The sequence below is a fragment of the Sarcophilus harrisii genome, chromosome 3, assembly GCF_902635505.1.
Source record: "Sarcophilus harrisii chromosome 3, mSarHar1.11, whole genome shotgun sequence".
Taxonomy (NCBI): domain Eukaryota; kingdom Metazoa; phylum Chordata; class Mammalia; order Dasyuromorphia; family Dasyuridae; genus Sarcophilus; species Sarcophilus harrisii.
In genome coordinates, this window is record NC_045428.1 from 350,933,526 (window position 1) to 350,957,502 (window position 23,977).

The 23,977-nt window shown below is 34.9% G+C and overlaps 1 protein-coding gene across 3 annotated transcripts in view; it reads right to left on the minus strand.

Moving 5' to 3' along the window:
• Positions 1-23,977, minus strand: part of ZEB2 (zinc finger E-box binding homeobox 2) — a 145,644-nt gene that overhangs the window by 6,735 nt on the left and 114,932 nt on the right. For all 3 annotated transcript variants that reach the window (XM_003763841.4, XM_023499202.2, XM_023499201.2), the window contains 5 exons: positions 16,636-16,824; positions 15,722-15,936; positions 12,897-13,005; positions 9,921-11,899; positions 8,269-8,449 (listed from right to left, as the gene is read on the minus strand). In XM_003763841.4, the coding sequence (XP_003763889.1) occupies positions 8,269-8,449; positions 9,921-11,899; positions 12,897-13,005; positions 15,722-15,936; positions 16,636-16,824 (2,673 nt within the window). The remainder of the gene's footprint in view (positions 1-8,268; positions 8,450-9,920; positions 11,900-12,896; positions 13,006-15,721; positions 15,937-16,635; positions 16,825-23,977) is intronic.

The window sequence follows — 23,977 nt, forward strand, 5'->3', positions numbered from 1 at the left end:
GTCCCTTGGAAAAGATGTGATGAATGAGTATTCTAAATAGAAGAAGAGAGAATTCCAATGGAGAGCCAAAAGTCTGGAAAGATGGCATGCTCTTTCATTTTGCAGACCACCATGGTGGAAAGGTAATTAACACGACACAGAATATTTTAAGAAAGCAGAGATCATGCCTCCGTGAAGGGTTTATGTGGTTGTGTTACAAGTCTGATCTTTGTTTTATGAACTTTATAGTAAATAAAATATTATCACAAGAGGGTAAGAAGTTAGTAGTTAATTCATTGAGCTCCTCCTGAGTGGAAGATGAGTTAGATATGGTTCTTGCCATCAAAGGAGTTTACAATTTCATAGAGAAGATAAGACCTTTACACAAGTAACTATGATAAAGGGTAGAATTTAAATGTCATAATATAGTCACAAAATAGCTATGAACTGAAAATTACCACATCTCTATCCATTGCTAAAATAAGATAATAACTATCTTGAATTTTGTTGCTGAATTTTGGAGTAAATTATATGAAGTATTAACTTCCTACATCAGTTAATCAAACTGTGATTGTGTGTGTGTGTGTGTGTGTGTGTGTGTACAACTTAAGGAGTGAGGCTCAGAGAGAATGAATGACTTTCATGGTCACACAAATAATAAATATCAGAGGTAGGATTTGAACTTATGTCTTTCTGGTTACAAATATAGAACCTTACATAAACTAGGTCAAAATATATGGAGAAACATCTGAGTCAAAGACAATATTAATGAAATTATAAATTAATATCCTTTTGCTACCATAAGACAATATAGGAACGAATGGCAGCAGATCTATCTGTGGCCACTTACAAATAATAACTTGGTTTCTTTGCTATGATTGGGATAAATTTCCTCCCACCTCATCTCCTTTGCATTCCCTCAAGCTTTAATGCTTGATCCCTTTCTTCTCCATTTGAAAACACTTTTTCACAGGTTTCTCCATTTCTATGATTTTTACAATCAGCAGTGACACTGTCGCTGTATTATATTTATTAAATTCTTTTTTTTTCCATCAATCCAAATTTATTTCCTTCATTTTCTCCTTTGCTCCTCCAGGATATTTATTAAATTCTAGCCTTTCTCCACAGTTTTAGTCTTTTAGTCCCCCACTATCAGCTAGATACTTCCACCTCATCATACCTCAAGCTCAACTTGCCCCATGTTGAATTTAACATCAACAGAATACATTTTTTTTTTGGTCAGTAGATTAAGTAACATATGAATGCTGGTTTTGTCACTTGCTACCTGTGTAACGCTGGCCAAATCATTTAAATTGATTCTCTCATTTATACAGTTCAGGAGTTGAACAGGATGACTCTGAAGATCCATTCTACATCTAAATCTATGATCGTATAATAATGTCATCTGTCATAACCTCCAAATCAGTCATTTTTATTCTTTCCTATTTCTCGCATTTAATCAATTCTCAATGCCCACTTCTGATGTTACTTTTCTCTCCTTTGATCTCCACTTATACTGCCACCAAAATGGCTCAGATCCTTAGTACCTCTTGTTTTAGTTTTTATAATAGCCTTCCTGTCCCTAAACTACATAGGCAGCTAGGTGGTGTAGGGAATAGAGTGCCAAGCTTAGAGTTAGGAGTTCTCATCTTCCTGATTTCAAATCTGGCCTCAGATACTTACTTTAACTGTATGACCCTGGCAAAGCATTTAACTCTTATTTGCCTTAGTTTCTTCATCTCTAAAATGAGCTAGAGAAAGAAATGGCAAACTACTCCAAGGAAATCCCAAATGGAGCTACAAAAAGTCAGACATAGCTGAAATGACAGAACAACACTAAACTATCCCTGCCCACCCTAATCCTTCACTCTGTTGCTCAAATAATTTTTGCACACCAATTTTGATCATATTTATTCCTTTACTCGAGAATGTACACTCCTTGAGGGATGAGATTTTTTCCCAAAAAAATTGTTTTTCTTTGTATTCCTAGTGATTAGCATAGTGTCTGAACTTTTAAATGCTTAGAAAATGTTTGACGAATGCCTGACTCCAATTTGACTCCAGCTTTAACTAGCACATCTCCTGTTTGTATATACTAAATTGCCGCTAAATTGGAATCCTTTCTGCCACATGTTATATGTTCTTGGTCTAAGCTCTCTCTTCTGTATGTCTTTGTTCATACTGTTCCCCATACTTGGAATGAATTTTCCCCCAATCTCTTCCTATTGAAATCCCTCTCTTCCTTCCAATTCAACTCAGATGCCATCACTGAAGGCTTGCTTCATCCTGACCTCTTACTTCTCAGTTACAATAGAACTTTCTCTCATATCATTTCAGATAAAATTTTCTTGAAGTTCTTTTTTCCCTAGAAAATTCTACCATTTATTGTTGTACCTTATCTTTCTCCTCCTTTTCCCTTCCCCTTTTAATAATGACTATGAGTAAGATAAAGAAAACGGAGCTGTGATTTTATTGGTATAGGAATTTTCAGGTGAGGAGATTTTCTTTACCAAAGCATCTTCTCTGTATCTTATAATTTTTTAAAGATGCCTAAAACATTGAGATCCAGTGACTTGTCCAGGATCACACAAAAAGTAGGCATCAAAGTCAAGATCTAAATCCTTCCAGGTTTTGGGGACAGTTCTCTATTAGACCACCATGTCCAGGCTGGTCTTTGACAGGTACGTCTCATTTAATCTGTGCATTCCCAGTAGCTCATACAATGCCCCATGTCTATGTCTATACATAGTAGTGCTTAGTAATTGTTTATAGAAATGAACTAAATAGATAAACTCTTCTAAGTTCTGGTGAAATCAATCCAATTAGAATATGTGACATTTCTAGCCCTTTACTGGTCATGCTGCTGTGTGTAGTTAGCTAGATTGTTCTGATTATTTTGAAGGCATTTTAGAGTAAAAATGACTTTCTATTGTAGACCAAAATACTATATGATTTATTTTGAAAAAAAAAAAAAGAGACAAATTTCAGTATAAATTCCCCCAAAGAGAAATTTTTAAAAAATGTTCCCCAAATTTCTTTTAATGGTTAAAAGTAGAACAAGGCTATCTCATGTGACTAAAAGAGATGAATTCTATACCTGGGTCTTGTTCTATTTCAGAATGTCTCCTTTCCTTTGAAGTTCTCCAGGTCAAGGGTTCATCTTTTGTTCTTATTTGAAATGAATTGATGGTCTTAATCAAATTGATTAAGAGCACTCAAATCACTTCTGCTTTGGGGTTGCTTTTTGAATCTGCTTTTCATGAGAAAAGCTACAAAGTGAACTACCAATAGAATGTTTCTCTCTTCCTGAGGTATAAATAACATTATTAGGAACACAGGATTTGGGGTCTATAAGAGAAGCATAAGTAGCTTAAATTAAATTAGTGCTCATAAAATATTCTGTGGCTAGAGATTACTTTCCAGAGCATACTGTCACTAATAAAGAATATTTTTATAGCATGAAAACATTAATATGGCTTCATGATTTGAAGGAAGTATATGGAATTTATCTTAAAATATAATGCATTTTCTTTTTAATGAAATTAGGAAAGTTAATTCTAAATGAGTTGATTTTAAGATGGATGATGTAATGGAAAGAAAAGTGGATTGTGAACTTGGAGTCCTGATTTTTAGCACCAACTCTGTCATTAACTCACCATGTGAACTTGAGCAAGTCATTTAACTTCTCTGGGCCTCAGTTTCCTCACCTGCAAAATGAGGGAGTTTGGTCTAGATAATGTCTCTTCTAGTTCTAAGAGTCTATGAATTGAGGAACAAAGTTTTTATTTTTCCAAGTCATCTGAGTGCTTGGAAAGAGGTATTGTAATAAAAGGAAAGAGGAGGGAAGTTGAAGAGACAGAGAGAGGAAAGAGAGAGAGACACAGAAAGAGACAAAGAAAGAGATAGAGACAGAGATAAAGAGAGACAGAGAGAGAGAGAGAGAAAAGAGAGACAGAAGCAGACAGAAACAGAGACAGAGAGACACACATAAAGGGAAAAAGAAATACAAAAGTTCTAGGAAAAAAGGGAGAGATCACAAGGAAATCTGCAGAAGTAAGAACATGAAATAGGCAGTCTTGATTTGGACTTACTTAGAATATAACCCTGAATAAGTTACTCAAACTCTCTGAGCTACAGTTTCATCATCTACAAAATGGAGATAGTACTTTTCCTATCTCAGTGGGCTGTTGTGCAAAAAACATAAATTTTGTGAACCTTAAAACATAATATCAATGTGAGTAGTAACTTCTATTATTACACATACCAAGCAAAAAGGCAGTATTGATGGAGAAAAATATTTGACTCCTGTCACACATACTAGGAAATGTCACCAATTGGTATACCTTCTAATCTAGTTTAAAGAGATAGTGGTTTATACATTCATCTTTTGTTCAATTGATTGAAATCAAGAGCTCCTAGAAATACATTTGTATAGGAATGAGGTTCAGAGAAACATGCAAGTTTCTGAATGCTTAAGGCCTTTTGAGGCTTATTTTTTCTTTAATCTCTAGCTGAATGATTCACCTGGAAGCTAGAATGATGTTTGAAATGAATCATATGGCAGAAGGTTTAAGATATAAAAACAGTAGTGTGTAACCTAAGAAAGAATTTGACTAGTGATTGACTTAACCCCTAGGCTTTCAGCTCATTTTGAATAAAGAAGACCTAAGGAAGTTAGTGGAGTAGATACATGAGTCCCAATAGTGTATGATCAAAGGAATTTTCAAATTAGTATTTTAAAGCAAGCCATACATGGAATTCACAAGCTTTCTTTGTGATAATTAACATTTTTGGTGCTGGAATGCAGCAAAAGCCAATCCTTAAGAGGATTTTTTTTCTACTCAGAAAAAGAAACTAAGAAATCATAAATTTCAAAAATTAAAGATTATGTTGCTCTATTAATGATGGTCAAAGTAAATTTACTATGAACAAGGATCAAGTAGAATGAGAGAGACAGCTGGGGACAAAAGGTAATGGTAGATTAGCTTTCAAAAAATGAACTTTAAAATATAAATTTACTAAAATGGCTTGTCCTAAAGACCAACTCAAATACTTCAGACACTCCTTCAGTATATCATAAAATGAGCTCAGACCTCCTAGTTACCATATGCCTCACAACATGAGCAATAATGAAGACTAATTGTGAACCAAAGCAGCAGTGGGCATCTCTGAATACATTTTTGGTTAACTTTATAATGGAATAACTGACTATGGCCACATAAATTAATAATAGGATTTAGTCTTCTAGAGACACAAATTCAACAGGTCAAAGAAAAAAGTACATAGGATTCTAAGAACATATGCATTATAATTTTTTCCAAATTTTTTGGAAAAATTATTTTTCTTTTCAAAATAAAACATTATTAATGGTAAACTATGAATTCAACCAATGCATCATTATCAATGACAAATTTAGAATTAATATCTATCTGAATATTTGTTATATTTACTTTATTATTGCTAGCCCTAGAAACCTAGACATAGCTTTCATTAATGATTTTTTGAGAATCTTATTAAACATAAAAATCTTACTATTAGTCATTTGTTAAAAATACAAGGCCTAGATATTCAATTAAAAAGGGAAATTGATTAAATTTCTATATATTTTATGATAATAGAAAAATAAATCGTGATCTTCATTTTGGTGGAAACCAAGCTCAGAAATAAGGACAATTTGTCATAGTCAAGAGAGCAAGAAGTTGACAAGCCAGAAAACTAACAAGGTGGAAACTAGCAGCAGAATTATTACCTCCTAATTCAGAGAAGTGACATTGTGGTTACTATCCTGTAGATAGGAAGTAAACTTTAGGGCATCAGGTCTCACATCTTAAAAGAGCAAAATGTTTTGTTTAAATGCAGTTTATTTTGGAAAAAATTTCAATATGGATAATTTCATTATTCATCTTCCTGCTTATCAATTGGCTTTTAATCTCATTAAGACTATTGACCTTAGAATCAATCTGCTTGTGAACGTTAGCCCTATCTTAATATATATGTAGAGCAGCTCCAAGATAATACCTTTACAGAAGCTGTTCTGTAAAAGGTAATATTTGTACATGGTTATGTTAAAATCATTCAGACACAGAAAAGTGTCTTTGCTACTGCTTCTGTTAAACAGTGGGGGTTAAATTGTGAAATATGAAACAGATATTTCATAACTGAACATGCTTAAAATATTAGTTAGTTGAATTTTCTAATCTAAAAGGGTCAGCAATGTTTATAATCATTCTCAAATATTGACAAAAATATTTATGAATGAGGTACAAGGATAGGGAAAGTTTTAAGTATGATGTATTTTCTGGTTATGAACTCAAAAGTAATTTATAAGTATAGTTTTAATATACTTCCTCTTTCTCTTATTCCATATCCTTACTTCTTCCTTCCCCAAATAATTCTAGTTCTTTGGTATATACTTTGCTTAGAAGATTCAAATCTAGACCCTTTATTGCAAATTGAAATGTTATTATTCTCTCTCTCTCTCTGTTTATTGGCCCCTTACTCTATTTACTCAGATTTCTCCACCCGTTCAGTTAGAGTTCAGGAGACAGAAAAAACAACAGTGTGATCAAATTGAAGGAAAGCTGCATCAAAAATCAGGATTCTATAGTTTTTCTAACAGTTTAAATTTTCTACTAGTTAGGTCCAAACTCAAAACTCTTATCTTCCTCTCTGTTAAATTCGTGAAAGCTATCCCCCATGATAGTGCTTTAAGGTTTGCAAAGGATTTTACAGGTATCATTTGATCCTCACAACAAACTTGATAGGTCGGTTTGCCTGATATTATTATTCCCATTTTATAGACAAAGAAATTGTGTCTCAAAGTGACTTGTGCTTAGTCAAACACATAGAATGTCATAAACCACTCCCTCCTATCTAGGAAAATATATTTTCCTTAAAGTTAAGGGACATTTTTTCCCTTTTATTTCACTAAAGAATCTAGTATAAGGCTGTGCATATAGAAGATATTTAATAAATGTTTATTGGATTAAATTGGATAAGAAGCAGGATTTAAACCCAGATCTCGCCTGACCCCAATTCCTGTTCTTTTTCCATTGAATTATAGATTTTTCTAGACTTTTGAGTAGAGAATGAATGAGGTTTAGCAAAATGATGGAAAGTTTTTTTTTTTTTTCTAGCTTTAACTTTATGCTTCCTCAACTAACCTAACTCACAGCTACATTCTGCTCTAATCAAATCCTGTTCCATCCTAAGTCAATCTCCTCTTTTATCTACTTCAACCTGGAAAAGTGCAGAACTGCCAATGCAAAATAACTCTTTGGATATGGTGAACAAATCGTCTCCCCACATTCAAAGTCATCAGAACTTCACCCTTAAATTTGGCCTGTGCCAAATTTACAAAATACAGAACACGGAATGTTCTGTGGGCATTTCCCCAGAATGACAGAATCACAAAATTTGAGAGTTGGAAGGGATGTCAGTGGCCATGTGTGCAACCCATACCCGAACAAGAATTCCCTCTACAACATACCCGACGAGTGGTCATCCAGCCTTTGCTTGAAGACCTCCAATGAGAGGGAACACACCACCTCCTGAGGCAGCCCATTCCACTTTTGGATAGCTCCAATTGTTAGCAAGTTCTTCCTTATTTTGTACCATTTCCCAAAGTTAGGAGTGCATGAATTAGGGATGAAGTAATACATTTTAAGGATTTTTGTTTTAGTTTTCCATCCAAAGATAATTTCATTATCTCCTTTAGAACACAACTTCAAGTACACACTCTGCATCCCTTTTCCCTTCCTCTTCAGGATTTGTGGATGGTACCAGCATGGCTACCTGAGCTTCGGGAACCCTTCTAAAGCTGTCCCTCTATGCTACCCAAATACCTGGCAAACAACAGCAGCAATAGCTGGTTGTTTGGTGTTGTATTGATGAAACAGACAACTGGTTTCCTGACTTATTTTCAGGCAAATGCTTTAATAGGGGGATAGTCACGGTCTAAGAATACCAAGACTCATCTGATACCTAATCTTCTGAAGGCCATATCCTCTCACAGCACTACCCACTAAGCTATTCTCCGACATAATTTGTGAATCCAGCTTACAGATAAGTCAAAGGAGGTGAAGACAAATGCATTCATAATTACACACAGGATCCAATAAACAGGCAAAGAAAAAAAAAGTCCAACTGAGCTAGGCAAAAGCATTATTTCTTCCTTGTTGAAAGTATCAGCATATGCTACATCTTATGTCGCACAAGTGTACTCATTAAATATTATGAAATGTACAGCATGCAGTGAAGCTCTAACTAGCTAGTTAAAGTCATTCATACCTGTGTGTTCGTATTTATGGCGCAGAAGGGAACTGCTTTTCTGGAATGTCTTGTCACATAAGTCACATGCATACATGCCACTCTCTGTCTTCTTGATCTTCTTTCGGGACAGACAGGAGTCAGAATCTGTCATGTCATCTAGGCCTGACATGTAGTCTTGTGTTCCATCAAGCAATTCTCCCTATGATGGAATCAAATAGTTTATCTAACACATTCTATTTCTTTTGCCATACTTTTCTACAACACTCTGGATCCTCACAATGTGACATTTGGAATTTCTCAAAGACAATATTTACAAATTCATCTAGGTTATTTTATTTTAAATGACATATTTAAAATCTTCTATCATTCTGTTATATCTCATAAATGAATAATATAGGAAGCACTTCTGTCCCAGAGAGGAGATTTCACTATATATATATATATATATATATATATATTTTGATAAGATAAAGGAACAAACTCCATAGGTAAAAAAAAAATGAATTTTTATAAGAAAAATTTTAAAATGATCTCATGACATAAGTACAAGAAAATTGTTTATTTTTCAAGGGCCTAACTTTAGAGATAACTGTAGCTGTAGAAAACCATTTTAATTGAATTTCATATTTAGGTACAAAATGTTATTATTATGCAATCTATTTAAATGTATGTCTACTGACTAAAGGCCTCAAGCTATATTTTTATATTTAATTTTGTAATTTGAAATAGGGAATATTAATAACACTTTTTATCAATGTTCTATCTATGTTAAAACAGCCTTCAGCATTAAGCAATAATGAATGTGGATCAGTAAATTATTAAATTTCTTGATATTTATTTTGTCTTGATCCTAAGGAGTGCAAACTTGCATGATAACATACATTTCCATTTGCTATCACACAGTTCAGTTTTCTTAGACTACGTCTGCACTAATTAATATTAGAGAAGATTAAATAGGCTTAAATACATTTACAAAGAGGGCAGATGTACTGTAAATTGGAATACTGGAACAGCTGTTATGGAGGTACAGTGCTGTTTGTGCTCCTATTGTGCAGGCAGGGATTACTCTCCATGATGTTAAAATGTACCTGATTTTTACATTTGAAACTGTAAAACATTTACTAGTCAGTAAAATTACTAATGGAACTTAATAAGACATAAGGGAATGTCTTAAAGTATCTTAAAATTATTCTTCAAAATCATTCCACTAAACTATGTTATACACACACATATACACACATACACACAGAGCATATATATCTGTTCTTACATATTGCGAACATCTGTAAAGGTATGTGACTGCTGTGGACTATAATTTTTGGCATATACATAAGGCCTACCAAATGTTGTTAGCAATATAAAATTCTAATGGCTGACAAATACAATATAAATAAACCTCAAAAATAAATGTTAAGTTCTTCCAAATGTGCTTTTATCTTTTTTCTTTTTTAGCAAATGTGCTTATATAGTATAGTATTCCAGTGTTACATCCATTTATTTTTCTAGCCCACTCAGTTTTTCAAGTGGAAGTTAAAATAAACTCTTCTACTGCTAAAAATACATTTGATTTCTTCCCCAACCCCCAGATTATTTTTTCCTAAGAGAACATAATCTATACAATTGTCAACAATTCATTTTTTTTTTCAGCAGGAACACAGCCTGTCCCATACCTGAAATCCTTGTTTCCGTTGGTACTTTCTCCTTTGCTGCATGTCAGCAAAAGTAGCTGCTCCAGTTGGGTAAGTATAGGCCATATGTGGTAGGAAGCTCATCTGATCTAGTCCCGGGTATGGTCGCAGCCCTGGAATACTGGTCTGCACTGGTGGCATAAATGTGGCAGGGGGAAATGCGCTTTGTGGTGGGAGGGTCGTGTATAAAGGTTTGGCACTAAATGGGTTCATACTGAATACTGGATTAGTGCTTTTATTATCCAAGTTATTTGAATTTGAAAACTCCTTCTTGATAAAAGTCAAGTTTAGAGGTTCATCTGAATTTTCAGATGATAAAGAAACACTGTTATGGTCTAAATTTATGCTACTAGCTTTTGTTTTGTTCTTTGTGGCTATAATACTTTTGGGTTCCTTCATTTGTTTTGGTAGCGACAAGTCCAAAGGCTCAGCCTGGAGCTCCTCGGAGGAGAAACTGTTTGGAGTGTAAGAACTACTATGGGAGTTTTTAGAAGATGTGGAGGAAAGATTTAAAGGAGAAGGAGTATTACTCCTGGAGTGGTCCAATTTATCAACAACTGGTTTAATACTGGTAAAGTGGGTGGGTTTTGTTAGCCTGAGAGGAGTATCACAATTAGTAACACTGTTATGGAGTTCAGCTATAGAAGGTGATGTGATAGAGTCCATGGGCTTTACAGGAGACCTGGCTGATAAAGAGTCTTTAGTGGGTGTGTTATTGGTGGCAGCCAGCGCCACCTTGGCACTGGTCCTTTCCAGTGATGGCGACCTGGAATTGGAATACTGGTACACTTTTCGTTGTTCAAACCATTCCTTCACAAATTCCTGAGGAAGGCCGACAGCAATGGAAATTTTCAGTAGTTCATCAGAGTTAGGTTCCATATTCATAGCATAATACGCTTTAAGTACAGACATGTGGTCCTTGTATGGGTTGATGGGGCTAGTCATTCCTTTCTCAGAAAGTACTGATGACAACAGGAGAGCTTTGTTATCCACAAACATTTCAGATTTGTTGGGAACTATGCTTTCGTGAGGCTGAAGGACTGCCTTGATTTCCTCATTCATTTTGCAAAGGTAACGCTCATGCTGGTGTAAGGGAATGGGACCGGGAAAACTTTCTTTGCAGAACTGGCAGGAAAACGGAGTGGATATGTTATGGTTCTCCATCATCTTGTCTTCTGTGACCAAGTCTATTAAAGTACGCAACTTCTCCTTCTTAATGGTACTGAGAGGCCTCCTGGAGTCGGTCGTTAAGCTCTGGAGGCAGGCTTTGGCTTCATTAACTTTCTCTAAAGTATAGTCAATAATACTTTTAGTGGCACCATTGTGACTCACCACAGGAAGACCCACAGGTGGGATATTGGGAGAAGTAACTCCTTGTTCCTCAGCTTGGGAGCATGGATCCTTCATATGATAACCTTTTAGCTTTGAGATTTCTTCAGCCTTGCAATCCATTTTTTGCCTGGAAACCGTGTTGTCCACAATCTGTAGGACTTTTTGTACCTCGCTTAAATTACTACCTATTGTAGGAAACCCGAGGAGGGGGGCTTCCATTCCTACACCTAAGTGCTGCATTGGACTTTGAGCAGAGGGATGGACTCCTAATGGGCTGGTTGCTCCGAGTCCACCATTCATAAAGGGACTAGCGCCACTAAACCCATGTGTGGCCATAAGAACTTTATAGTCATTGAAATCTAGTGGTTCTGTTTTAATTTTAAGTAAGCCCGTTTGTTCAGACATACTAAGTGGTTTTCCATTCTCCAATTTGTTTCTCAGCTGTGAAATGGCTGAATTAGTGGGAGAGGAAGAAACAGAATTAGGAGAAGAACCCGTCTTGATATTATTTCTCATTCGACCATTTACGGAGATTAAACCAATGCATTTCTTGCTGCTGATGTGAGAACTGTACGAGCCAGAGTGTGAGAAACGTTTCTTGCAGTTGGGGCACTCATAGGGTTTTTCACCTAAAATGATAATTAAAACAGACATTATACTATCTTATGATAGGTAGCAATCTAATTCAGCTACCGGGGTAGCCACCCAAGTGATTAAGTGGAAAGGGCAAAAATGAGGCTGCTCTGTATTCTAAATGTTTAAATCAGAATTATTTGACCATAACGGTTTCCTAAGTTTTATCTACACTGAGTTGACATAGTTCAGGATGTCAGCTGTGCAAGGTGAACAGCTATCTATTCTGCTTTCAGGAAGAATTCCGAATCTCCCTTTGCCATCGGCAGCCTCCCATTTTAAGAGTGTGTCAGATTAATGTGTGGTCAATAGCACAATAAATATGTCACACTATTTAAAGGGGAGTGGAGCCATGGTTTTAATCAACTTTGTAGAGATTCCATTGATTCCCCCCAATTCTACAAGTCCTTTGAATAGCTTCCAATTTGGTAATAAAATGCTTGGCAGAGTTATCAGACTTGTTCTGGGGTGGAAATCTAAAAGGTAGGTTTTTCTTTGCTCAAACACAGATCCCAAGATTGAAGTAACATTTAGAAAATCTCTGCCCCCTGTCTTTCTAACAAAATTCTTAATTCATATGATTACATGGAACTTTCTTATATCTTTCTTAGTTATAAAAAAGATAAACTACATTGAATTATCTCTAATTGATTCCCCCACTTTGAAACTGAAGCTTTTTAGGCCAAAAGATTATTCAATATAAGCAAGGGTTCAAGGGAGGAGGGGGAACCCATGTATATTTCTTTGAGCTCTGGGAACAAAGCAAAGCATTTATAATTTTTAATAAGTGTTAGTATTACAAATCTTTTCACAAGACAGTGCTATTAATGGTAGGACAAATCTCATGAGGATGAGTCAGGCACACATAATTTATGAAATACCTTAGTAGCTCTAAAAAAGCTACAAACAGAACTGTGTAAATTTTAAACAATCTTTAAAACTCAGCTAATTAAACAGAATGCAAATGAGAGCACCAGCACCTCTGCTACTCACCACTGTGAATTCGCAGGTGTTCCTTCAGATGGTGTTTATATTTGAAGGCCTTGCCACACTCTGTGCATTTGAACTTGCGATTACCTGCTCCTTGGGTCAGCATTTGATGCTAGGAAAGGAACAGAGGCAGATATCAGTCATATGCAAAAAGAACAAAGACATTTTGGTAGACTAAAAAGGACACCTCTTTTTCAGATAGGCCAAAAGGTCTGTGTGCACATTTATTTCCTTGCCCAGTCTTTCAGTATTGCCATAAAAGTTATAATGTTTGCAGTAAACTGAAACAAATAAAAAAAAAATTGCTTTAGCACAAGTATCCAATATTTGCTTCAGAATTATTTTTGAACTCTCTTTTCCAAAATGACTCTTTAAATTGTCCTGAGATGAGAGGAAATCATTCATATAAATGTTTGTAGATCTTCACATTCACTGCAAAATGTAAAACTTGGGAATTCCCTACTCTAATGCACCAGAGACTAACAAAGGGGAAATGAACCATTTTCCTGAAAACTCTTAAGTCATCTTGAAAATGTAAAACCACAATAATTAAAATTTCTTTACAAGTTTAAAGTGCATCATTCTATGCTGTGGCAATTTCAAATTTAAAGAAGTAAAAACACTTGATCAAAAATGCTTCATCATTCAGTAAACATATTCAAACATTCTTTTCAGGATGTTAGTTTCAAATGTAAACTGATTTTTTTTTTTTTAAATCAAGGTGTTGCATATCAGACTTCTTTCAGTATAAAATGCAAGAGACAACATCCCAGGTGATAACTTCTTGAGCAGTTTTAACACAAGACTAGTAGGAAGAATTACTGATAGTTTTCATTTTTGTTAATTTTTACTTTTAATTTTTGTGCTAAGGAGTAGGGACAAATCCAGAAAAAAAGTTTGCTGAAAAGTCAAGTTAAAAGTAGCGAAAATATAATCAAACACAGCTCATCTTTTTAACCAAGAGGAAAAAAGTATTGTGATTTTTGAATTCTTAAAAAAAAAAAAAAGATTCAGTCATCTACTCTGGATGCTCAAGGTAGGAGGTCAGCCTTTTTTGAGCAGCAATGACACAAAAGCCTTTTGCAAAAAGACAGCACAGAAACGGTATGACAACTGCTAGGGTGTGCTGAATCTTCCCACATTCCTAGTGAGACAGATGGTGTTACATGGGACACAGGGAGGTTTGTTCAAACAGCAGCAACCTTCAAAGATCAAGCAGAGCCCAGCCCGCCGAGCGCCATTGAGGGACCAGCGCTCATATGTTGCTGAGTTGCATAAACAAACAGCAACAGCTGCTTTGTCTCCCCCCACAGCCCTCAGAGGACTACTATAAACTTTAGTTGTGCCACTGTTAATATGATACAATCATTTTAATTTACTAATTGTAAATGCCATGAGCAAATGAGGGGACTTTTCAACACCAAAGCTACCATTCATAATGCGCCAACACAATCACACTTCTGCATATGAAATTTAAGACAGTTATGATAGATAAATATCTAGGCAGTTTTTTCCTTAGCACTTTAGCGAAATTAAGCAAAGGAAAAATACGTATTACATAAGTGTAAATATGTAGACATTTTTCCATATTTGAACTTTGAAAAGCAGGTCATGGAACGAACCCCATCAGCTGCAGTTTAGGATGATTTACATCCCTCATCCATTTAAGTGGTAAAATTCCAGATTGAAGGATGATCAGCATTACTTTCCCTAACCAATTTTCTTCCTTGTAAAAGATGAAGTCAGCAAAATCAAACAAAATGTAAAAAATCTCCCTCTCCCCCAATATATCAAGGTAAAAAAAAAAAAAAAATTAATGTGTTATAAAGACCTGTACAACGTGACTTCATCCATCTATCTGGACTTTAGGCACACCATTTCCGTTTCCACTCTAACACTTCATACACTCAATTTGCAGAAATAATTCTCTTAGGATGCCAGAAATAGCAATTTTGCTAAAACATTTAAAGAGTACTGTGAAGCAGTTTCATTGAATCACTTTATGAGTTTAAGCAAGCTGTAGTTACCTGTTCAGGCTACAGAGTTGTCTTTTTTTTAAAGAAGCCAAGGAAAAAAAAGCACCAAATGAATCAGAAGAATTTTAACATTTTAATGTGCATACATGTATACACATACTTAGGTATACAATTACACATATGTGTATATATATATATATATATATATGTGTGTGTGTGTGTGTGTGTGTGTGTGTGTGCATGTCCAGAAAGAATCATTTTTATTTGCTTCAGTTATGCTAGCATATGCAGTGCAATCGTGTGTGTATGTGTGTGTGTGTGTGTGTGTGTGTGTGTGTGTGTGTTTGATTTTCCTCAAAACATTCAATTAGATTTTATAAACTACCAGGAGCATGCAAAACTATCTACCTGATTGAAGATGCTAAACGACAAATGAAAGAAACACACTCATCTTTTACTATGACTTAGGAATCCCATATGCAAAAAATTGCAAAGTAAAAGTAGGTGAAAAATGGAATTAAAATTGCTGAGATGTTTAATAATGTATAATTAAAATGCTACAGTTTCATTCACTTTTTGAGGAACATAAAAATGAAACTAAAGTCAAGTTAAAGTGCAAATAAAATTTCTAAATTAGAAATTAACACACTCATTCGATCGTGAACATAGGACTATTAAATCATATTAGAAGAGACCATCAAAAAATCATTTAGACCTCAATTAAAGCTATTACCATTAAAAGATCTGCATCTTCAAAATGCCATGAAAAATTAATAATGATTGCCAATCAAAGCAATATCGTTTCTCTAAGGGGTTATTATAGAAAGAAATCACTTAAAACCAACCCCCCACCTGATCTGTCCCTGGCTTGTGCGTCACCATATGCCGCTCGAGCTGGGTGCGGTAGGCAAACGTGTAGCTACAAAGAGGGCAAGAAAAGTTCTCCTCGTTCTTCTCATGGCGGTACTTGATGTGCTCCTTCAGCGATGTCAAGCGCTTGTAGCCCCGGTCGCAGTAGGGGCAGGTCAGCAGTTGGGCAAAAGCATCTGGAGTTCCAGGTGGCAGGTCTGTAGCCGAGAGACAGGAGAGAGAGAAGCAGGCCAAAAGGTCAGTAAATCAATGGCAGCTAATGGGCTTATTGCCCGGGATGGTATGACAGGAATCACTGCAATCTGCTCCACCAGAGTGCCATCATTTCAGACTGGCCTCAGCACACACCAGTTCCCTCACACACCCAGGACAAACTTGTCTGAATCATTTCATACTGTGCTAGAAAATTAATTAATGACTTGAGCTTTTGGAGGGGAGGGGAGAGATGTGAATATCTGAAAAATGAAGAAATTTTCTTCAGGTGACCAGCGACTTGTATTTAATCTTTAAGTCACATAAAGTTACGGCTATGACTCTATGAAGAACCTTTGCAATTTTGCTTGATAACAGTGTGAGGGTGATGGAGACCAGCCCTTGTGAATTTCTTCTTCAGAAGTAAAATCCCTCAAAAAGATAAGGATATTCTTGGATACTTCTCTCTTAGAAATAAGCTTTGATTGTTCCTGTTCTTCACTGGATGTACAGAATGACACAAATTTGCTGACAAAAAAAATCACAATACACTAAAATTACAGTTCCAATCTTTGCTCATGAAATTCCATGCTTCTGCAGCTGTTCTTCAAATTTTAAGGTAAACACCCAGGCATGTAGTGCATTTGTAATTGCAACAGCTGCAAGGGGTCAATATTGTGGCTAAAAATGAATTACAGTCTCACCACTTTCTTCTTGCCCATTGGCCTCTGGAGTGCCAAGGCGAGACAGTTCCTCAGGGGCTTCTGGGTAAATAATGGCTGTGTCACTGCGCTGTAGGTACTCTGCGATGCTAACTGCATGGCCATCCCCTTCATCCAGTTTCCTTTTGGCAAAATATTCCTCAAAGTCCGACGTGCAATTTGCATTCTTAACTGAAATCATAAAAGAAAAAGAAATGGTTTTTCAGGGCTTTTTCCCAGAGAGTCTGAGCCAGTTTATGTCACTATTTTCATGAAATGCTGATTCACAATGGAACTACAAATATATGGTTTATTTGCAAGAAGTGAACCAGATGACCAATTATTGATTGAACACTGCCCTGTTCTGGGCCATATCATGTGCTAGATACAAAAACTAAATGGTATTTTTCTTTAAAATAAATTATGACATTGTCTTTATTTCTTCCTGGAAAATTCATTTCTGGGTAATTTACAAAGGGAAAATACATTATTTCAAAAATGTTACTCAGTAAAATTTTACAAATAGAACCACATGTTTCCAGATCTTGACTGCTAGAAAATACAAGCCCAAAGCTACTTTTATAGTTTGCTATAAGTTTTCTTTCTTTTTTTTAAAAAAAGGTATATCTAATTTTTTATTGCCCACCAAATATAACATGTTCCTAACCACAAAGACATCCTGTTTCTAAAAATATGCTTTTATTCCTTCTGTCCTCTGAATATCACATACAGGAATGAAAGCAAAGCCTAAGATGTAGAGAGATAGGAATGTACTTTTTAAAAATGCATGACTGTTGACAAATTATAGGAAAGAGCATTCATGGTCACTTAAAGTTATACTTGTTACTTTCAATATTTTAAAACTGCCTGGAAATCACATCAGGTTAAACCTATTAATTGTAGAGAGGGGATAAAAATTAACAGAAAAAAGCAAGAAGAGTTGAAGTGTGATTTCCCAGTGATGGAAACTAACAAAAATGTGTCTTTCCATCTAAAATAAATGAAAGTTATAAAATGGTTTTAGTGACATGTATAAGACTTTGTATATTTAAAACATATTAAAAACATGTTTTTGAAATAATTTGTGATTTTAATATACAAAATCAATTTTTTTGTGACATAGAAAGAAAAGAGACAGAACTGGAGAGACAGAAAGCCAGACTGAGACACAGACACAGACACAGACACAGATAGACAGAAGGAGATAGACAGAGAGAAACAGAAAGAGAGAGAGTTAATGGTATACTTTAGCTATGTTTATAAGTTTGCCGAGAGTAGAACAATGAGAATGAATGGAGGGATGAATGAATGAATGAATGTTCAAAATTTCCCCAAAGTATTAGCATACTGATCCATGCTTCTCTCCCCCATCTCCTCCAAGCTTCTTTGCTATAAAAATAAAAAGTGATGAGAAAAAATGGAATTTGCTTAACTTTCTAAATAAGAATTTTGTGTACAGCAAGGTAATCATATTTTCTGTTTTTATCATCAAGAAATACTGAGATATTTTTATAAGAATGTTTTAAAATGTAATCTTTAAATTTGACCTGAAACAATGGACAAGCACATAGACTAACATAAAAAGAAAACAAATTAGGATTTTAGAATTGTATCTTGTTGAATATTGAAATCAAGATACACACAACATTTAATACTGTTATTCTCAAACTTTTTTCTCTATTTTTGTAAATTTTGTGGGAAACTAACCAAATCTGTGCATTAACAGAATGGTCAATGCTACTCAAATGTCCTTTATTTTCCTCAAGGATAGAGCTTGTTAAAGTTGCTTGGAACGTTGGTTTGAGCCTTTTTCTTAAAAGACAGTAATATAGTATAAAAATAAATGAACAGTGAGTATTTGTTATCCATAGGCATTTTACTGATATTGTGAACACTTTCCCAAGGATATAAACTGGTGGTGATTGTGATGATGCCATTTACTTGCATCATAGTAACTGGGGCCTGAAGAAACTTAACTTACACAAACAGATCACCAAAATGACTATGATGGTGAGGGGTATTATCATCCTTGGTGACTTGAGTGGCATCTATACTAACCATCCTACTTTTATCCTGATATTCTAGTAACCATCTGAATTATTTGGACACAGCTGCATTGTGCAGCCTGATTTTTTATTTGCATATGAATGTCTCCATTGAAAAATGGAATCAAATGCAAATGGATGTTTCAATTGTATTTATATTTATATCCTTTGGCTTGTGTGGCAAAAAGAAATGCTAGACATTTCTGGATATGCATAGTTCTTATCCAGTTTTCTTCTAGCACTATAACTCGTTGATTTGAAAAACAAATCATTTATAAGGTGACATTAGGTTATTTCTGTTAGACTTCTAAATAAGATGCTAAGGAAAAGATTTTCTGAATGCTGCCTGTAACTGTCAAATGATTTTCCAGAGGAAAAGGGTGCTTCATCTGTACCACACATCAGTCAACAAGTGTTTATTGTGGTCCTGTTTCATGTGCCCAATATTGTGCTAGACTCTGCAAAGGAAGGTATAAAAACTAATCTAGTTTAAGACATCTCTGCCAATTTGAGAAGCTTACAGTTTAGCTAGAAAGGAGAACTGATCTGCCATTCATGAAATGGTCAAACACTATTTAAGTAGGGAACTACTTAGTATTGATTGTAAATTCAGGAAAAGTCCTGAGAAGGTATAAGTCAGGATAGGTGGAAGCCGATAAAAAAAAAAAAAAAAAAAAAAAGTGGAATTGGATGTTTCTGATCTGCAGTTTTTGAACCACTAAGACTTGGTTTCATGTGGGATGGCTGAAGCACTGGAGGGATGTTTTGATCACTTACATGGAGTTGAGTTGAGCTTTCCAGGGCTCACAGGTTCAGAAATGTGAAGCTGGAAGGGGATTTGGAGGTCATTAAATCCAATCTCTTCATTTCACAGGTTAAGAAAACCCATAACAGTTGTGTAGGTTTTCTGATTCAAAATTCAAAATTTTTTCCACTGTACTACACATCTTTTATGGATGAGAATTTAATTTACTACATTGTTGAAAGGAATACTACTATTAGACGACTACTGCTACTACTGATAGCTGACATTTATTTAGTAAAAGAGGCCATTCTCTACCTCATTTCTTATCTAGCCTTAATCATCGGATGGGAGTTGCCTCAGTCAGACTGAGACCTATTAAAGACCTTAGCTTAAAAAGGCCTTGGTCTCTCATTGCATCCAGGGCCATCTGAAGTGGTTCTGATCCATATCTGGTCGCACATCCAGGTGGCTCTGGAGGGGAAAGTGAGGCAGGTGACCTTGCACAGCCTCCCTCACTAAATCCAGTTCATTTGCATGTCATGGTCCTTTTGGAAAAGGAAGGACAAATAACAACAACAGTGCTTTACAATGGTCACCTCATTAAGCAGTACTAGCACCCTTATTTTATAAATGAGAAAATAAGGTCACATACTTAGAAAGTGATCATAATTGCATTTGAATTTTGCTGCCAAATCTAATGTTTTTTCAACCATGTCATGGTGTCCATGTGAGAAATCCTCTCACAAAGGTAACTAAATTTTCTGTGTGATCTTTCCTTTAGGTCTTGGTATGATTGCTCAGAAAATAGGAATCATGTCAATCACAAAACTTGTTGGGAAGAATAAGGATCTTCAATCGTACTTGCAAGTATTTATTGTATTTATAGGTGGACCAAAACATAGGAACTTACACCAAACATTAGCTTTTCTATAGTTATATTCCTGGAATAGGTACATGGTTAAGGTAGAAAATTCCCTGGAAAATTTTAGAATTAACCAGTGTATTATGGAAGAGTAGAAACAACTGTATTTTAAATTTTCATTTAATTCTTTTAATTCTCAGGTTTCTATGCAAGGATTGCCAGAACACACTGAAAACAGATATCTCAATTATATTTATGGTCAAACAATAACTAAAACTTATATACAAAAAACCTGGTAATTTCTCCTAATTTCTCTTAAGGATTTTACATTTGGCCCTAAAAATTAACCTGAAAAATTTATATCTTTTAAGTCATAAAGAGTCTGACATTAAGAATATTCTCATCTCCATGGGCAAACTTGATGATATTTCAGTGTGACTTTGCTCCTGATTTACTACAAGTCTAGGTAGAAAAATGTCAATTTCTTTTTAAATTTATTATTCATTCATGCTGTTTCCTAGTTAGTAGCAACTATAACAACACAAATTGGTCTTCATGCCTATATCTATATATCTATATATCTATATCTATATCTATATATCTTTCTTAAATAGCAAATGAGTTTTAATCAATACTGAAATATAATACCAAAAGAATTTAATAATCATTCTTTCTTTTTCTATGTCTTACTTTCTCTTTTTTCCCCCCTACTGTGCAGGACTAGGCTGGGAAAAGAAGGATAGAGGTAGGGTGGGTGATAAAATAGTTGTCTTCAAATATGTGAAGAGCTTCTATATGGAAAAGAAATTGTATTTGTTCTGCTTGGTCCTAGAAGGCAGAACTAGTTACAATGGCAAAAGTGCAAAGAGGAAAATTTAAGATTAATCACAGGGGAAAAAAAGTAAGCTCGAAAAACCTCGAGGTTTTTCTTTGAGTTATTCAAATGAAACTTGGATTGCCATTTGTTTGGTATGTTGGAAAAAAGAGTTCTTTTTTGGATTGGGATGGACTATATGATACCTTAGAGATCCTGCCTAACTTTTGAGACTCTGTGATACTTTAACTCTCATTTCCCTCCCCCAATTTTTCTAACTTTAATATGCATATGTACAACTCTGGACTCCTACATAAATTAATGAATATACTACCATTTTGGATTTGGTAGTTTTAATTCTTAACAAAGATTAAAGCATAAAATTGTATGAATATACTATTTTCATAACAAAAGAAAAAAGGGATTAATAATACTAGTAAAGAGAAGGTTTCTGGAGGGCTAAAAACAACTGAAGCAGTCTGGAAGATGAGAAGGTATGTTGACTAATTGGTTTTTTGGCCACTATTTTGGAATGATTGCGGTGACACAAAATGCTAATACCTATGTTTCTGTGTTTCTTTCTCTTTTTATCTATCCATCTAAATATACTATCTATATCAAAATTTTCCCCAGACATGTGCTGATTTTATAATTTGACTTTTTTTAGTCATCATTTTAGATCAGATGTTCTTCCTCCCTTCCCCCATTCCTTTCTTCCTTCCTTGCCTTCGCCCTCACTTCCTTCTTCTCTTTTTTCCTTATTCCCTGCCTCCCTCTTTCTGTCTCCCCTTTCTTACTCTTTCCACATGAAACCTGGAATAGCACAGTACTTGAGGAATTAAAACAAATTCCTCCACTCTTTCCTTTGAATATGCTGCTTTGTAAATATTTTGCACATAGTAGGCATTGCATGCATTCTTTTTGAGTCAAACAAGGAATCAATCTATTATTTTTTTCCTCTTTTTTTTTTTTTTAAAGAAAATGTTTATTTACACAATACAAGGTAAATGGAATATAGAATTACTAATCTAGTCACTGATGTTACATTTTCATGTTTCAAATATATGTATTTAATATTTTGTTGAAACATAGAAATGTTTTTGAAGACTTTGAGAACTTATTTAGAATGGAATTAATTATCTAACAGAACTTAGTCTGTGGTCTTTAACTTAAGCACACACTGGATACCAGATATGTGGAGGATGATAACAGTGGAGGAAGATAAGAAAGAAATGTTTCTTTAGATTCACTTCTCTAATGGTATTAAAGACTCCATTACATAGTTATATGGCAAATAGCAAAACTCCAGACTGGTATAATATCATGGATGTAGCCAAATTGTCAGGAAAGGAGGCAGTTGTAAAAAAGCAACAAGAAATGTTTCCTTTCTCTTCTCAGGAATGAGTACAATGTCTTGACAGAGTTTTCTGCTCTGACATAGCTTTCACCTACATTCAGATGCCAATGGAAGTACCCCTTAAGCAAGGATTTCAGGAAAGAGAGTTCAAGAATGAATTGGTGGGATGGGACTTTGATACAGCTTTTTGCTGTTCCAGAATATAACTGACTTTGCAAGGTACTACTGACAAGGTCAAGAACTGTTTTAAAGTTAGGCGTTATTAGTTCATAATATTCAGTTTTTAAGGATTAATTCTTGGATTATCTAACTGCTATGTATTTGTGAAATTTCCATGATCTCTCCTTTTGCCCCCCCACATTACTAATATTAGACTTCTCCAAATACTATCAAAGGTTGACCATGTGTTTAAATCCTAAATAGTATTTAGTACAAGTACCAAGACTTAAATGCTCCTGAAAAGCCACATAGAGGAGATTATTTGATTTTTTTTTTTTCAGAAAGCAAAGGAATTGAGATAGGAATTTGTCCACTGATTTTTGCTCACTTTGCTTTTAAATACCATATCCAAAGTCACAAATATTGATTATTTATGAGCTCAATCATGTCTTTTTTACCTGCTCAGTAAAAACAAAACAAAACAAAACAAAACAAAACAAAACAAAACAAAACAACAAAACAACAAACCTCAGCAGCATGGGATAGTGGGAAAATCCTTGGAATGGTTTGCATTGTTTCTAATCCTGGCTCTTCTACAAACTAGACTTTTGACTTTGAACAAGTTACTTTACTTGTCAAGACCTGTCGAAGTCTAAAATTCTATAATTTCAAAGGATAAAATTCCAAATAAGTCTGACCAGGCTCAGAGACTTTCATGGATTGATTTTCAGTTAAAAATTCAAAGCAACAATTCTAATAGGGAAAAATGCATTAAGGAAAATAATTTTGGAGTTTTCTTAAAACCACACACAACAACAAAAGGAGATATTCAAGAAGCTTAGGAGACCAGTTACTTTTTGTGGGAACTCACACTGTGAGGTGGAGATAGCTGCTTCTAATCGCAAACAAAGCTAATAAAACCACAACCTTCATTAGCCAGGAAGTGACAGGCCCTCCTTGGCGCACACTGATTACAGCCTAAAAACGACTATTCTTCCAACCTGCCAAGTTTTACTTCTGTTTTTCTCTCCCCAGAATATGTCTTTTTCTTAAATTTTTAAAGCAAGCTTACTCATCAAATAATGTAAATTTTTAAAAATTGCTATGTGTATGTCATATTTGATTGATGACTTTCTTTCCCCTACCCCTTTCTCTTTACCAATTCCCCCCTCCTCCACTCTTTACAATTCCAACAACATAAAAAGGTTATAGATACCATACACAAGATAAAAATGACATGCTGGCTTGATTAATTAGCCAACTCCTGCTTTGTTAAATATTTTAGTCTTATTAGAATTATTTTGCACATTGATCCAATACAACTGAACAATAAACTATCCTCTGAACTCACATAGAAGTAACA